The sequence below is a fragment of the Nicotiana sylvestris genome, chromosome 10 (assembly GCF_000393655.2).
Source record: "Nicotiana sylvestris chromosome 10, ASM39365v2, whole genome shotgun sequence".
NCBI classification, from domain to species: domain Eukaryota; kingdom Viridiplantae; phylum Streptophyta; class Magnoliopsida; order Solanales; family Solanaceae; genus Nicotiana; species Nicotiana sylvestris.
In genome coordinates this window covers 51,301,348-51,317,093 of record NC_091066.1, presented here as the reverse complement: position 1 = coordinate 51,317,093, position 15,746 = coordinate 51,301,348, and the positions used below count along the sequence as shown (strand labels likewise).

Here is a 15,746-nt window from a genome sequence, read left to right as displayed (position 1 = left end):
GTTCCTTTGTAAAAAAAAAAAATTCAAATTTTTATTTTTCTCTAATTTTTTCCATCCATTTCCGATTCACACGTTTATCTTTACTTTCAAAAAAACCCACACCATAATTTTGTGAGACCAAAGCTGCTGGACGAGGGCAAGAACTTTTAGATTGACCGAGTAAAAAAATCAATAAATATTATAATACAACATTCTAGACAAAAACACAGGAGATAGATATGGTGGCTATGTCTTAAATGATAAAGAGTGTTTTAATTCCAAGTAATTAATTCCGCCTAGTATGTACAGTATTATCCCTTAGATGACTTGAATCCTGATATATAGAAGTTAAACACTTAAAATAAAAAATAAAAACATATTAATGTCTTATGTCTAGTATAGTTATGTTATCCGTAACATATTTGGTTTTGTAGATATGTCTGCTACTTGCTAGAGAAAATAATCAACACTGACACAATCTATTATACAAGGACAGGACCCCAAAAAAAGCAACTATAAAACTAAAAACACAGCGTTTTGTAGATGTTATCAGCAAACCATCTCATATATTTTACAGATTATGATCACAAGAGGAGTTTAATTAGTACATAATTGCCTGTAGCAAAAACAAGGAATTCTTATGGACGACTGTATTTTAACCATAAAAGTTAAAAGCATGGCTAACATGTACTAACTTTAAAAACCAAATAACAACTCCTTATCGCAATTGGCTGTTTGGGATTAGTATATCATATCATATATCACTTTTCTGAGGATCCCACCACTCGCTAAAAATAGAATCCAGTCCCTTTATCTACCACTCTATATGTGTACTCTTTTCAATTTTGGTTCTGGTTGATTTTTTCTTTTGCATCCATTCTTTACATTGTTAAACTTCTTCTGGCAATTTTAGTGAACAGGTTAGCACAGCATCTGCAACTGTGAGAAATATCTTGTCCTCGCCGATTTGACTTGGAAAATTGGATGCATGTAGCTTGTCAATCACCACTCTTCCCGGGTTCGAGAGAACAAGCTATTCAAGAAATGAACAAGGTAAGGTTTTTAGACACAAAATTGTAGTTGTTGAGGTTAAAATACTACTCCCTACGGTCCTCTTATCTGTCGATTTACCAAAAAAAAATTCCAAGTTGTCATTTTGAAAATCCAAGAAGGCATTAACTTGTTGGTTTTGACCTCACTACTCCAAAAAGGCTTATAGTGATTAATTACTGGTTTAAGGAAAAGATAAAGAGTAATTTAGTCAAATAGCCATTATGCTAGAACGCGATTAGAGCGCCAAGCACAGCCCATGATTTAGCAAGACTGGGCTAGAATTTTTGGAGCCCGTTTAAAAACGAGGCTTTTAAGCCCGGCCCGAGTAAGTCTATGGCCCGTGAGACTTGACTGAGGCTGGGCCTGCCCGGCCCGTGGGCCTAATAAAATATTTATTTAAAATATATAAAAAATAAAAAGTATACTGTCTTTAGAGATGGAAAGTCAGAATTGGATCTTTACTAAGAGGAACCAAAACTTGATCTTGAGAAGTTTCAAGAGATGATGTTGTCATGTATTGGAAGGACCATTCTAGAAATTATCTTGATCTTTCAATGATGGTGCATGATGTACTTAGCATCTTATTACCATTATACCATCGGAATCAACATTTAGCATTAGTGGCATGTTCTTACAAAGTACAGAAGTTGCATTTATTATGAAAATGTCCAAACACTTGTTATTGCTCGAAATTGGCTGCACAGGTTTTCCCGAACTCAAACTGGTAATATTTTTTTATGTGAATCTAAATATTATTAATCTTTAAACTTTAGTTATTTTTAATATTTAACTAATTAATATTGCGTATGAATTGTAGATGAAAGTGAAGATAACCTTGTCACAAACGGATTCAAATGTGTTTGATGAAGATGATGTGTTGCATATCTCATAAGCATCGTGAACGTTCTCTTGAATAGTTTGTTTTAAGTTTTGACTTTTAGTGAATGAAATATAGTCATGTCTTTTACTTTTTTTAGTATTTATTGTGATATAGTGGAATAATATAAAAAGTTATTAAGTTTTGCGAATTTTTTCCAATAAGATATTTTTCAACTTTTAAATATTTATTATTTTTTTAGGTCAGAACTTAAAGAAAAAATATAAAATTATATTTTTAAAAATGATGGGCCGGCCCGTGGGGCCCGCGGCCCACATAAGGCTGGGGTGGGCTGACCATTTTAAGGCTCATCAAAATGGTGGGCTAGCGCAGCCCAGCCCGTCAATTGCTAAAGCCTACGTGGGTTGGGCTGGGCTAGCCCGGCCCGACCCATATTGACAGCTCTAAACGCGATCAAACATTTTCTACATTATGAAGTTAATTAAGATCATTACCTGAACACCTCTCTTTTTTAGGCTTCTGAGCAACTCTTCCAAGGCATGGATGCCACTGGTGTCAATGTCAGTAACAGCTGCAAGTAGAAAAGAAGAAACACGGGGAGTCGCTAAGTAGGATAACATGCTCTTAATTTCAGCGACAAATTAAGGTAAACTCTACTTACGTGACATCTCAACAATCAGGAATTGAATTTTAGGAAGGCCAGCTGCTTTTAGTTGTTCTTCCTCATCCGTTAACCATCTCAATATCCTGAATAACAAGTTAGTTTGTTAAGTTCCTAGCTATTTCTTGTCAATATAAAAAACTTCAGATTAAAAGTAAGACAAGTGTCCTACCTTTCCTTTATGTAGTTAGAGTTTGAGAAGTATATAGCTGAATCTACTCTCACAATCAATACACCAGGAACTTTTGTTGCCTCGGGGTATTGCTGAATGTTTCTATATACATTTGTCCGGGGTATCCTACCAAGAGTAGCTGTTCGCGGCCTTGTGACTTGGAGGAGAATCTTAGCAAATGATATTGTGACCTATTTAATGATAAAATGTTATCGATCAGCTCTGGTTGTTGAATGATGATAATTTTTCTCAAGTAAACAGTTAAGTTGCTGGATGCCCTTACCGCGATTAAAAGACCAATCTCAACAGAGGCAAAAACCACGCCAAAAAATGCCCCCATGCAAGCGACAAAATCAAATTTGTCAATCTTCCAAATCAAAATTGCTGCTTCATAGTCAATTAAGCCGAGTACAGCAGAGATGATGATGGCAGCAAGGATTGCATTCGGAGTATACTTAAAAAGAGGGGTTATGAATTCCAAAGTTAGGAACACAACGACAGACATGACAATGTTGGAAACTGCAGTTTGACAGCCAGCCATGTAATTTACTGCTGAGCGAGAGAAGGAGCCTGCACGAGATGAACTGATCAACTATTTGGACAAACCTTTATACATGAAAGAGAAAATAACTGAATAATATTTATATTAAAAATGAGTTCTTTTCACATTATTTTGCTGCCCTGATAATAGAACATAAAAATTCAGGAATGATAGTGTATAAGATGAAAGATAATTAGATTATTTGGCATTGATTCTTTTGGCTGATTAAAAATGAAGCGTAGGTGCTGAAAGTAAAACACATTGTATCTTTACTTATACTCCATTTGCTCATTAATTTGTCTTACCAGTAGCTACATAGCAGGATGTCATTGAGCCAACAATATTCATAGCTCCAAGCGCCACCATCTCTTTGTTTCCGTCCAACTGGTAGTCCTTCATTGAAGCAAAGGTTCTTCCAATTGCAACAGCTTCCTATAAAAGAGAAGGTGAAAGATCCGATATTTACTAGAAAAATGTGAAGGTTCCTGTTTCGACATTTCCCTTAATAATTTGCTTACCGTCAATGCAATCATGCCAGCTACAATACCAGTCCGAAGCCCTTTTAAGAGATAGTCACCAGTGAAATATATTTCCTTGACGGAAGGAGGATTTATTCCTTTCTCAATGTGTCCTACCTGGTAAGGTTGTCATAGAAATGATTAAAAATAGATCAATATGCTCCAAAAGAAAATTTTAATGAAAGCAGGAGGCACCTAAAACAAGCACTTACAATCGCGACTCCCTTTTTTTCAGCATGAGTAATGTAGACAAAGAAGGTGGAAAGAATGACAGAAATCAACGGCGCAATTGCAGGTACCCAGAACAGCCTTTTGTTCTTCTTACCCTGGTTGCCAAGTTACTTTAGAACCAAGGAAATTAAAGGCTACCAAATTCTTATATAATTTAGTCCACAGAACTTAGGACTCTTACAATGTACTTGGCGAACAAAAGGAAAGTTAAAAAGGTTGCTCCAATGAGAATTGTCTGCCAGTTCCACTGCAAATTTTTGAAAAATAAAACAAAAAGGAATAAATTTCAAGTTATCCATAAAACACATCTTATGTAAAATGCTCTTTAGTGGCAAGAAAACTTACTCCATGGTTGGCTGAATGCCACACTGATTTCATTACAGATATGATATCTGTTTTCTTAGTAAACTTCTTGATGCCTAAAAACCCTTTAAGTTGCTGAAGGGCAATTGTAATGGCAGCACCACCCATGAATCCAACAACAGCAGCATGAGATAGGAAGTCAATTAAGAAGCCCAATCTGCCAAGAAAGCGAAGCAAAAGACAACTAAATCTGATGAAACAAAGAAACGAATGGACAAGATTACAAGTCCTAAACTTGGTACTTATTGTATTAATCACCTTAGGATCCCAAGAGTAGCCTGAGTAATGCCAGCAAAAAAGGTAGCTGTAAATGCAAGCCTCAGATACTCATGTGGATTTGTAGTCGGATCAATTTCATTCCGGAGTAGAGTACCTAACAAGAGTGAGACAACAGCCACAGGCCCTATGGCTATATCTCTCGAGCTGCCCATGAAGGCATAAACCAGAGGCGGAACAAAGCTGGAGTCTGGGATTTCAAACAAAGAAAATATTTAAAAGGGGTTTTCATAGTCTAGTAACTCAAATAAAGTTAATAACATGCTGGAAACTCACATAATCCGTACTGAGGAGCTAAATTTGCAAGCTTGGAATAGCCAATGTCCTGTCATTACAGTTGAACGTTTTTGATAAGAGATTTGTAAAGATCCTTACAATCTTGATTTCATTAGCACAGTAACACATTCTCTTTACCTGAGGAATGCAAAGGCTTGCAATGGTGAGACCAGCAATAAGATCACCTCGGAATTTAGCAAAGTTATAGCTTCTACCCCATTCTAATATTGGAAATATGGCCTGTAAACCAAGGACAAACTTCCTAGACCTCGGTTGATCCTTAAAGCAACGCAGTGGATCATCTGCAAAGAACGTCTCCTTCACAGTAGTCTTTAACTCCTTGAATATGTCCTGTTTTGGGGGGACTCCAACCTTGTGAATATAGGGCGTTTGGTTGTGTCGCGAGGATGAAAAACTTCTGATATCCATCTCTTTGGTTTCTTCTGCCTCAACACTAGAATGACCCATACTAGATAAGAACAGCTAATTCACCTGTAATGCAGCGGAAATACAACTGAGTTATATCACCAAATGAAATGCTCCACTAAATTCAAGCTTGTTAATCAAGCCAAATCAAGATATTAGATTAACAATCATTGGGATTTCATTAGTAAAACAATCAAGGCCATAATAAGAAGTGAAACCATGTGATAAATTAAGAAGTTACACCAATCTTTCAAATTAGATCAATGCAGAGGGAGACTTTTAGTGCTAATAAAGTTCCAAATCTTGTTGAACTTTGTACTACATTAGAAAGTTCGTGCTTGTCCATTATATAGATAATCAGGAAACTACAGGTTAAAGTTTTTCAATCTATAAGAGTATTAGTGGTGGTCAAAAAGTAAGCTTTTGCTTAGCACATTCTGGTTTTAGAAGCTACAGCACAATTTTATATTCTCACCAATAGACAAATGGATCATTGATAACCATTGATTTAAAGAAAGTACGATTTGTTAATGACCGCTATAATTTGAATAAAGCTGGTATGAAAAGCTTGAACAATTGACAACACAAAGTAACAGCATCTACAGTTTGGTATGTTATCAGAATTAGGCAGGTCATTCTCCTAACATGGGACATATCTTTTCACCAGGAGGAATATAGAACCTTAAATGTTGTAATGTTTCTCTAGTTTTAAGTTCATGAAAGAGAACCTAATACTTTCTTCAACTCAAAAGGGGCTTTAAGATTTTATCAGGCATTGATTTTATTCTGTTTGAGGAACTTATTCATGCCTCTTCTAATGCAGGCATCTATTAAAGCTCACATTAAATACAACAACAAACCCAATGTAACCCCAAAAAGTAGGGTCTGTGGGTAGAGTGTACGCAGACTTTATCCCTACCTTGTGAAGGTAGACAAAGCTCACTTAAAATGTCTTGTTGAAATTACTTGAGTGCTTTATAAAAGTTAAAGAACTAAGTAGAGATGAATAAAGCACCACAAAATGAGACTCAAAACGATTTTAAAAGCGGAACGAACCTATATACATGTGCGAAAAACAAGTACTGATAAAGTTAGATATACATTTCAAAACATATTCTCACAACTCAAACACATCGTCTAAATTTTGGACTTGACACTAAACTCATGGTATATTTACAAGGTTATGCTCGTTCTCTTTTAACTTTAGATATACATTTCAAAACATACTCTCACAACTCAAACACATCGTCTAAATTTTGGACTTGACACTAAACTCATGGTACGTTTCCAAGGTTATGCTCGTTCTCTTTTAACTTCTCTCTATTTCCCACCGTCTCAGAATTTGTCCAAGTATTTCCATCAAATGTGTTTTGACGGAGGATGATGAAAATGCTAATTTAAGTAAAAGAAGTCATGAACTGACTAAAAAATTGAAGTCCAGATTAATTTATTGGAATAACTTAATATAATAAAGTTTGTTATTCTAATTTTAGCAAAACAAACAAGCATTGGCTAGACTAAAGCCAACTTCCATACGCCTTATTTAGAAACCATTGATAGTGGACCACATTAGCACCTAATAAAATAACCATAAAACGTACATCCACTTAGCCTTAGGTCCCATATAATTCTACTTATAAAAAACTACAAAAGGGTAAAAGTGCAGTTATGTGTTTCATAACTTTTGTCCATTTTTACAAAAGAAGCACATATTTGGTCAGAGCAAATAATAAATCAAAAATCATAATGCCTTAAGAGGATAGTGTCCCACTTTTCTGGGTTATTGAGGCATCAATTAGTTTCAACTCCAACTCTCTTTATTTGGTATATAGTCCAAATTTTTTAATACATATATCTATATTAAATTCGCACATAAAAATGAAAGTAAGCACATTATAATTCATTAGCTTAAAATTCTTTTTCATAACTATGATCACCGGACTAGCTTGAGTGAATCTCGACTAATTCCACGGGATATTTGTTACCCTACTAGCACAAGTAGCGGTACCTCTGTGGCCACCAAAATTTGGACAGACGAAAAAAAAAATGGAAGTAAGCACATTTTATAATTCATTAACTTAAAATTCTTTTTTTCATAACCATGGTTTTGAGGCTAGCCTGTGCGCATCTCGACTAATTTCACGAGGTATCTGCTACCTCTAGTGGCACAAATATCAGGTTTCACTACCAAGACTTGAACAAATGCCTGGTAGTATTTTTTCTCCAATAGGATCATTAACTTAAAATTTTGAATCAATCTCTTTCAAAAAGTAAAATGTAGATAAAAAAGCAAGGTACGCACACTCAATGGTCCTCATACTTCAGGGATCAAAAATTAAGTTCCAGTTATTCTGAAGCTAAAAACAAAAGAAAAAAAAAGAAAAAACAACTGACCTGAAGAGAATCAAGAAACCAAGTACTGTCCAGGTTCAATGTATCCACTTTATTCCTGGAATTGTTTTTTAATTATTTTACTTTGCCCTCTAATCATGACAGAAGGGAAAACGGAAAACCTGGAGATTTGCTATCCTCTGTTTGGATATCCAGATGAATGCATGTTCAGAAAGTGGAGGAAAAAGCACAATGAGAGACTGCTCGAAAGTAGTATTATTTGCATTGTTTGTGTCAAAAGGGGAAAAGAAGATACTACTAATTTAATATATTTTATTCAACGTGTGTGAGGGGAAAAAAGTAAACTTCATACCATAGAAGTCATTCGTCATCTGTATGAGATTTACTTAATTAATTTCCACAGAATGTGGGGTCTAGAGTTTTAATGGATCCTGACGTAGTAGCGTCCCGGTTCATTGGAGAAAAACAAAAAAGGGAAAAGGACGACCTTGTTCTTATTTGACGAAAAGTCTTACGTTGGAAAAGTCTTCGGTTTTGGAGTTTGGGACTTTGGGTCTTCCACTGTGGAGCTTTCTGGAGCCCACTTTCTTCAGAAAAATTTGCCACTATTTTTATAAAATAGAGTGATTTTTTAATTTATCAAGTTATTCTCCCATCCGTTCACTTTTACTCAAGGGTGTTAATCGGGCTGGGCTGACCCGTTTTCAATCTGCTTCAACCCAGTTCAGCCTGTTACTATTCATATTAGGACGGGTTGTTATAGGGAGGGGGGCGGGTTGTGTACGTTCACGTTTAGATTAACGATGCCCCGAACCCGTTGAACTCGAAATCGCTTAAACCCGGGCTGCAGCCTGGTTGCCGTTTGAATTATTTTTTTTTAATTAAATTGGATCGTTCCCAACGGTCAAATTCAGAAATGACCGTTGGGGAATGGCCAAAAATTGCAGAAATGGCCAATTTCGCCCCCCCCCCCATTAATAATATAGCCCTCCCACCCTAAAATCTAAAATAGCTCCCCTTCTTCTTCATTTTTTTCTCACAAATTCATTCACTTACTACTCTAATTCTCTCTCAAGTATCAAACTCTCAATTCTCTCTTGATATTATAGTTCTTAAATTCTCAAATCTCAAATTCTCAATTATTTATTATTTCAAGTTTCATCAATTATTTAGTTTAGCCATTACAAAATTATTATTACAAATAACAATTGTTCAAGTGAAGTGTAGTATCAATTATCAAGTATTCAAATATTATCAACTGTCAAGTTTCGGTCTTTCAATTAAAGTTTGAATTTTGATATAAAAAGTTCAAAATTAGTGCGGCATAAGGAATCCCGGTACACTCGTTCCATCTCTTTCTCTTATTTGGTGTACACTTATTTTATTAATTAGTTTCTTAATTTAATTTCTTACTTGAATTTCCTAATTTAATTTCTTACTTTAATTTATACAATGAATTTACTTACAACGGCCAAAAAAGCGTGCACTAGTAGAGGTGGTAGTAAGAAAACTTCAAAAAGAACAAGAGGTGGTGTTGGTTCTTCTAGTAGCTTTACACATATTTCTGAAAGTTCACCTGAGAATTTAAATGTAGATTATGATCGAATGCAAGAAAATTTTGGTATAGATGATGATTAGATGCTTTGTTAGATGATATTCAATCACCTGATAATCTTGAAACATCACCACCTACATCTGATAATGCTAGTCAAACTCAAAATATTAGGGGTGCAACAAATAGGCCTCCTCTCCCTATTAAGAAGAATCGACAATTTTTTTTATTTCTTTTAAACCCCTCCCAAATTAGAAGAATCGACAATTAAGAAGTAAGTGTTGGATGTTTTTTGAAAAACTAGAAGATCAAAAAAATTATGTAAAATGTAAAATTTGTAGTGAACATTATAAACATGAACCCGGTAAAGGAGGGGGAACGGGTCAACTTCATAGGAATATAGAAGAGAAACACCCTCTTGATTGAGGAATAGATGAGGAATCTGGGCAACAAAAACTTAACCCGAGTACTGGGGGTTATTGGGGAAATACGATATTAAGAAAGATCGGGAAGAATTAGCTAAAATGATTGTTTTAGGTTGTTTACCTTTTAGTTTTGCTTCTTCACCATATCTTGCTACTTATATTTAAAGAATTTATAACCCTATGTTTAAAGGTATTCCTAGAAGTACTTCTAGAGCTGATATATTTAGGCATTTTGGACAATATCAGACATATGTACGTTATTTGTTCGCACGTCTTCCTTGTAAAGTTTCTCTTACTTCTGATATTGGTCGTGCTGTGAATGGTAATGATTATTTGATTGTTACATGCCATTGGATAGATGATAATTTTTCTATGTAAAAACGTATTATTGCTTTTAAATATGATGAAGATCAAAGTCATATTGGTGCATTTATAAGTAATACTATACATGAAGTTGCTATATTTTATAATCTTGCAGAAAAAGTTTTGTGTATGTCATTTGATAATGCTTCTAATAATACTGCTGCTATTACAATATTAAAATTGCATCTACACCCACCAATTCTTGAAATATTTCATGTTAGATGTGCATGTCATATTTATAACTTGATTGTGAAGAGTGACCTTGAATTATTTAGAGATGAAATTACTTTAGTTAGGAGAGCTGTTGGTGTAATTCAAGGAAATAATAGAAGTGCTAGATTAAATGCATTTAAGGAAAAATGTGTACACTATGGACTAAAACCAAGACTCATACCTGAAGAAATAGTTATTAGGTGGAATTATACTTATTTGTTCTTAATATGTTGTTATAAATATAGAATGCCTATAACTGAAGTTGTTAATTCTCATTGTACTGGTCCTAACCGTTTGTTAACATCTAGAACTTGAGTCATTCATGATGTTATACAATTTTTACAAAAATTTTATGTGGCTACACTTGAGTTTTCTGGAGCTTATTATCCTACCATTTCAAATGGTTTAGTTTATATTGCTGAAATTTCTCTTTTACTACATAATTTGAAGCAGAAAGAAGGATATGCTACTGTTGTTGAATCTATGCTAGATAAATTTAAAAAGTATTTCTATCCAATTCCCTATATTTACCTAATTGGTGTTATTTTAAACCCTACTGTCAAAATGATAAAGTATCGCCAATTAATTAGAGCTTTATATACTTATATGGATATTGGCCCAACTTAAACTCCTGATATTGACACTTGTATTTCTGAGCTACACACACATTTACAAACTTTATATAATTATTATGCTAACATTGTTGATGCTTCTTCGGTTGTAGATGCAAATATTCCTTCAACTAATCCTTCAACATCTGGAACAACTATGGATGATGATAATTGTGTTCAAGATTATCAGATTTGGTCTACACTAGGAGAGCATCAACAAACTAGCAGCAGGAATATTGATGAACTACAATTCTACTTGCAAAAGTCACCAGAGCCCCTCACAAAGAATTTTCTACCGCTGAGTTGGTGGAAGAGTAACTCAAATCAATTTCCTGTTCTTTCGGCCATGGCTCGAGACGTGCTAAATGTGCCGATTTCAACAGTCGCATCAGAGAGCACATTTTGCCAAGCAAGGCAACAGCTAGGAGATACCCGTCATCATTGGTCAGCAATGCTTTGGAAATTCTAGTGTGCTTCAGAGATTGGATAAGATCAGAACAACGATATCAAGGGCGTGACGAGGTAGACGAAGAGGAGGACCAAGAAATTGGAGATATAATGGTTTATGGTTCCGATTCAACCAATCCCGGAAACCAAGAACTTCATGTTAACATGGAAGAACTTACAAAAATGATGCAAAGCATGTGATGTACTATTTCTTATTTTTTATAATTATTGTAAACCTTTAAGTTTTAATTTGCAAGTTCAAAAATAAATAAAAAATCAAAAAAGAACTTGCAAATTAATTTGAAGTATTAAAAATATAAATGAAAGCCTTCAGAGTTTGTTTCTTACATTTGCCTATTGGTCATATACTCTTATTAAATAATTTTTTGTAGCCACTTACTTTCTAATTTCAATTTTATAATTTTAAAATACAAATTTCAAATTTAAAACTTTAAACTTTAAACTTCAATATTTAATTCTAACCCTTAAAAGTTTGCAAATACTTAACTATCAATAACATTGAATAAGAAAAATAAAATTTAAATTAAAAAAAAAATTGGAGCCCGGCCCGCCCGAGCCCGTGTGAGTCCTAACCAGTATGGGCCCACAAAAACCAGAAAAATCACAACCCTATAACAGCTCGTTATCCCCAGCCCGCTAACAGCCCCGCCCGCTAACCGAACGAGCTGGGGATTTTCCCGTTCAGCCCGTCCCAGCCCGCCCGATAAACACCCATACTTTTACTTATCCACTATGAACTTTTCACATTCCTTAAGAAATAATAAATGAGTTGCATAATTTACTATGATACCCATATTAATTGATACATAATTTAAATGAATTTGAGAAAATGATTTGAAATGAGCAATTAATACTGTGGGCATAACAAGAAAAAAATTATCTTCTCTTGATATGCTAAAAGTGACAAGTAAAAATGAAAATTCATTTTTAAAATACTGGACAAGTAAAAGTGAACGGAGAGAGTAATCTCAATACTTTTATTTTATCATAATGACACATTTATTTATATTATAAGGGATGACATAACATATTTGACTACAAGATTCAAAGTATATTATTAATATGTCACGCATGCATTTGGTTTAAGATCACAATATTCAAAGGATATTTTTAATATGTTAACATGCATTTGGTTAAGATCACAAGATTTAAATGTTTTCTTTCAATTCTTAAATATCCTTGTAGACAATAAATATGCGTCGAGAAAATAAAATTAAGACCGAAAAATATCGCAACAATCGTAGTATTTGATTTCAAATAATATGAGTGTACAATCTCTATGAATCCTCTGATTCTACTTTTCAATAGTAAATAAATTCAAGGGCCTTTGAGCTTGATCATGAATATGTATTTGTTGCCTCGAACGATGTTCTTGTTCTTGAGCTTGAGCTTGATTGCTTGAATTTGACCTTGATTTGTTCTTCGTTCTTGAACTTGCACTTGATTTCTTGAACTTGAACTTGAAGCCTGAAACTTGTGGAAGAATTTGCAGCGTTTGATCCACGAGCTCTTTCTTGCTTCTTGTTATAACTTCTGGTGTCTTTTTTGAGTTATGAAGACCCCTATTTATAGTTGTGGAAGGGAAGAGTTGTTATAAGAACAAACTCTTTCCGACCAATCAAATTGAAGTGTGACATGACTGCATTTGATTGGCCAGAACATGTTACTTGCACACGTGGCGCGATTTCATTGGCCTTTTAGCGTGACTGAACATGCCTTGCCATTTTGACACGTGGCATGCTCCTATTGGCTCTTCCGCTTGACTTGGCGCGCCACGTCATTTGACACGTGACACCAAACTGGGCCTCTAGGAAGATGACATCTTGGGCTTAATGAAGTGGGCTCATCACTTTAGCCCAATTAAATGGGCTAGCCTAATGGATTAAGACTTATTTATTCAATCCATATATATTAGACTTATATAATTAATCTAATTATATTAGCCCATATATTTATTTGGACCAATATATCTTGAATTTAAAATATAGTCCAAATTCTTTTATGGATTTAAAATTTATATGCCTACAAATGCCCCCTACTTCAAGATTTGTCAAAATGTAGATTTGTTGAACACAAGATAAGGCTTGAAGTATTGGTACGTCCCACTGGGCGTGCAAGAATTTGTAGACAATAAATTTGCGTCGAGAAAATAAAATCAAGACCGAAAAATATCGCAACAATCATAGTATTTGATTTCAAATAATATGAGTGTATAATCTCTATGAATCCTCTGATTCTACTTTTCAATAGTAAATAAATTTAAGGGCCTTTGAGCTTGATCTTGAATATGTATTTGTTGCCTCGAACGATGATCTTGTTCTTGAGCTTGAGCTTGATTGCTTGAACTTGACCTTGATTTGTTCTTCGTTCTTGAACTTGCACTTGATTTCTTGAACTTGAACTTGAAGCTTGAAACTTGTGGAGGAATTTGCAGCGTTTGATCCACGAGCTCTTTCTTGCTTCTTGTTATAACTTCTGGTGTCTTTTTTGAGTTATGAAGACCCCTATTTATAGTTGTGGAAGGGAAGAGTTGTGATAAGAACAAACTCTTTCCGACCAATCAAATTGAAGTGTGACATGGCTGCATTTGATTGGCCAGAACATGTTACTTGCACACGTGGCGCGATTTCATTGGCCTTTTACCGTGACTGGACATGCCTTGCCATTTTGACATGTGGCATGGTCCTACTTTATAAAAAAAAGTAAAATAACGAAGATGGACATTTAACGGAGTTGGTACTTGGTTGTGTATTTGGCCTATTAGAATGAATGGAAGGTTTCGTTGTTGAGTAGCTAAACCGTCGGCGTCAGATTACAACTCAGAATTGCAATTCGATTTCAACTCGAATTGCAATTTCTGCCGCCTCCTAACTGATCCCACATCGAGAATAGGCTAAAGCAAGCCATCTACGAAAATCTATATAAAGCCATATACTCAGTGTTTATTCAGCATCAGTCGCAGTCTTCGCAAGCCACTTGAGTCTAGTTTTGTAGACTCGGAAGCATAACGCGAAGGTAATTTCTTCTTCTTTTCTTATGCTTTTCTTGTTTTGTTGTCTTTTTTTTTTGTAGGTCAAGCGAGAATGATGTGTTTTTGTTTAACAAGATGATCCATGCATGAAGAAGACAATCTTGGGGTTTGAGGGGATGGGTACTCATCCCTGCCCAAATATCGGAGGGATTACTTTCATGGCCCGACTACTGGAGAGATTACTCTCAAAATGGCCCGATTCTTGGAGAGATTACTCTCAATATGGCCCAATTCTTGGAGAGATTACTCTCAAAATGGCCCGATTCTTGGAGAGATTACTCTTAATATGACCCAATTCTTGGAGAGATGACTCTCAATGTGGCCCGATTCTTGGAGAAATTACTCTCAATGTGGCTCGACTATCGGCGAGGCCAACTTAAGGTGCAAAGGGACTCATATGTCCACCTTAAGATTGGAAAGTTATAGTTCCTTTTAAGGACAAACCCGCGAAAAGGCCAACTTAAGGTGCAAAGGGACTTATATGTCCACCTTAAGATTGGAAAGTTATAGTTCCTTTTAAGGGCAAACCCGCGAAGAGGCCAACTTAAGGTGCAAAGGGACTTATATGTACACCTTAAGATTGGAAAGTTATAAAGCTTCAACTTGAAGACGACATCGACTTGAACACTTGGAAAACCTTGAAGATTTGGTGGACTTTGCAGACTTCAACTCGAAGATTCGGAGGGCTTAAACAATTCAACTTTAAGATCGGCGAATTTGAAGACTGAAACTTGAAGACCGAAAGACTTGAAGACTTCAACTTGGGGGGCTTAAATATTTCAACTTTTAAGACCGACGAACTCGAAGACTTCAACTTTGAGACTTGGAGGGCCTAAATATTTCAACTTGAAGATCGGCGGATTTGAAGACTTCAACTTGAAGACCGACGGCGTTGAAGACTTCAACTTTGAGACTTGGAGGGCCTAAATATTTCAACTTGAAGATCGGCGAATTTAAAGACTTCAACTTGAAGACCGACGTGGTTGAAGGTTTCAACTTGGGGACTTCAACTTGGATACACTTGAAGACTTCAACTTGGAGACTTCGAGGGCTTAAATATTTCATCTTCTCTTTTGCTTTACATTGTTCGACTTTTATCTTAGTCGCATAATTTTTAGCTTTACGTGCTTGTAACAAATGATTCATATCTTGCCGTGGGAGAGTCCAAATAATGAACCGTTTGATGACTTCAATATCTAGAATATATCCAATACTCAAAATCAAAAACCTTCAGAATCACGCCGGATAATATCTTGAAACCAACTTTAGATTTCACCATGTTAAAAATTTCAGTTTTGCGCAGTCTCACCAAAAAATTAATATCTCGATGTAGAAATATCGAAATTGCAAACCGTTTGATTTCAAGAAAACTAGACTTCAAGATTTAGCATATATCC

The 15,746-nt window shown here is 35.2% G+C and overlaps 1 protein-coding gene and 1 long non-coding RNA gene across 4 annotated transcripts; one reads left to right on the top strand and one right to left on the bottom strand.

The window, feature by feature from the left end:
• Nucleotides 1-525: 525 nt before the first annotated feature.
• Nucleotides 526-7,971, bottom strand: LOC104211123 (sulfate transporter 1.3-like). Of its 3 annotated transcripts, none has more exons than XM_009760126.2 (14): nucleotides 7,729-7,971; nucleotides 5,047-5,400; nucleotides 4,909-4,957; nucleotides 4,615-4,822; nucleotides 4,339-4,513; nucleotides 4,175-4,240; nucleotides 3,975-4,088; nucleotides 3,763-3,879; nucleotides 3,550-3,676; nucleotides 2,987-3,273; nucleotides 2,704-2,894; nucleotides 2,532-2,617; nucleotides 2,365-2,441; nucleotides 526-1,012 (listed from the first exon to the last, which is right to left on the bottom strand). In XM_009760126.2, exons 2-14 carry the CDS (start codon nucleotides 5,374-5,376, stop codon nucleotides 869-871), a joined length of 1,971 nt encoding a protein of 656 aa, XP_009758428.1. In that variant the 5' UTR covers nucleotides 5,377-5,400; nucleotides 7,729-7,971; the 3' UTR covers nucleotides 526-868. The 3 variants fall into 3 exon arrangements, with proteins under 3 accessions (XP_009758428.1, XP_009758436.1, XP_009758441.1); XM_009760134.2 differs by lacking the exon at nucleotides 7,729-7,971 and adding an exon at nucleotides 5,553-5,747; XM_009760139.2 differs by lacking the exon at nucleotides 7,729-7,971 and adding an exon at nucleotides 5,576-5,747.
• Nucleotides 2,428-3,445, top strand: LOC138880375 (uncharacterized). The gene is made up of 2 exons (XR_011403007.1): nucleotides 2,428-2,516; nucleotides 2,965-3,445. It is a non-coding gene; the product is annotated as an uncharacterized lncRNA (long non-coding RNA).
• Nucleotides 7,972-15,746: the final 7,775 nt, after the last annotated feature.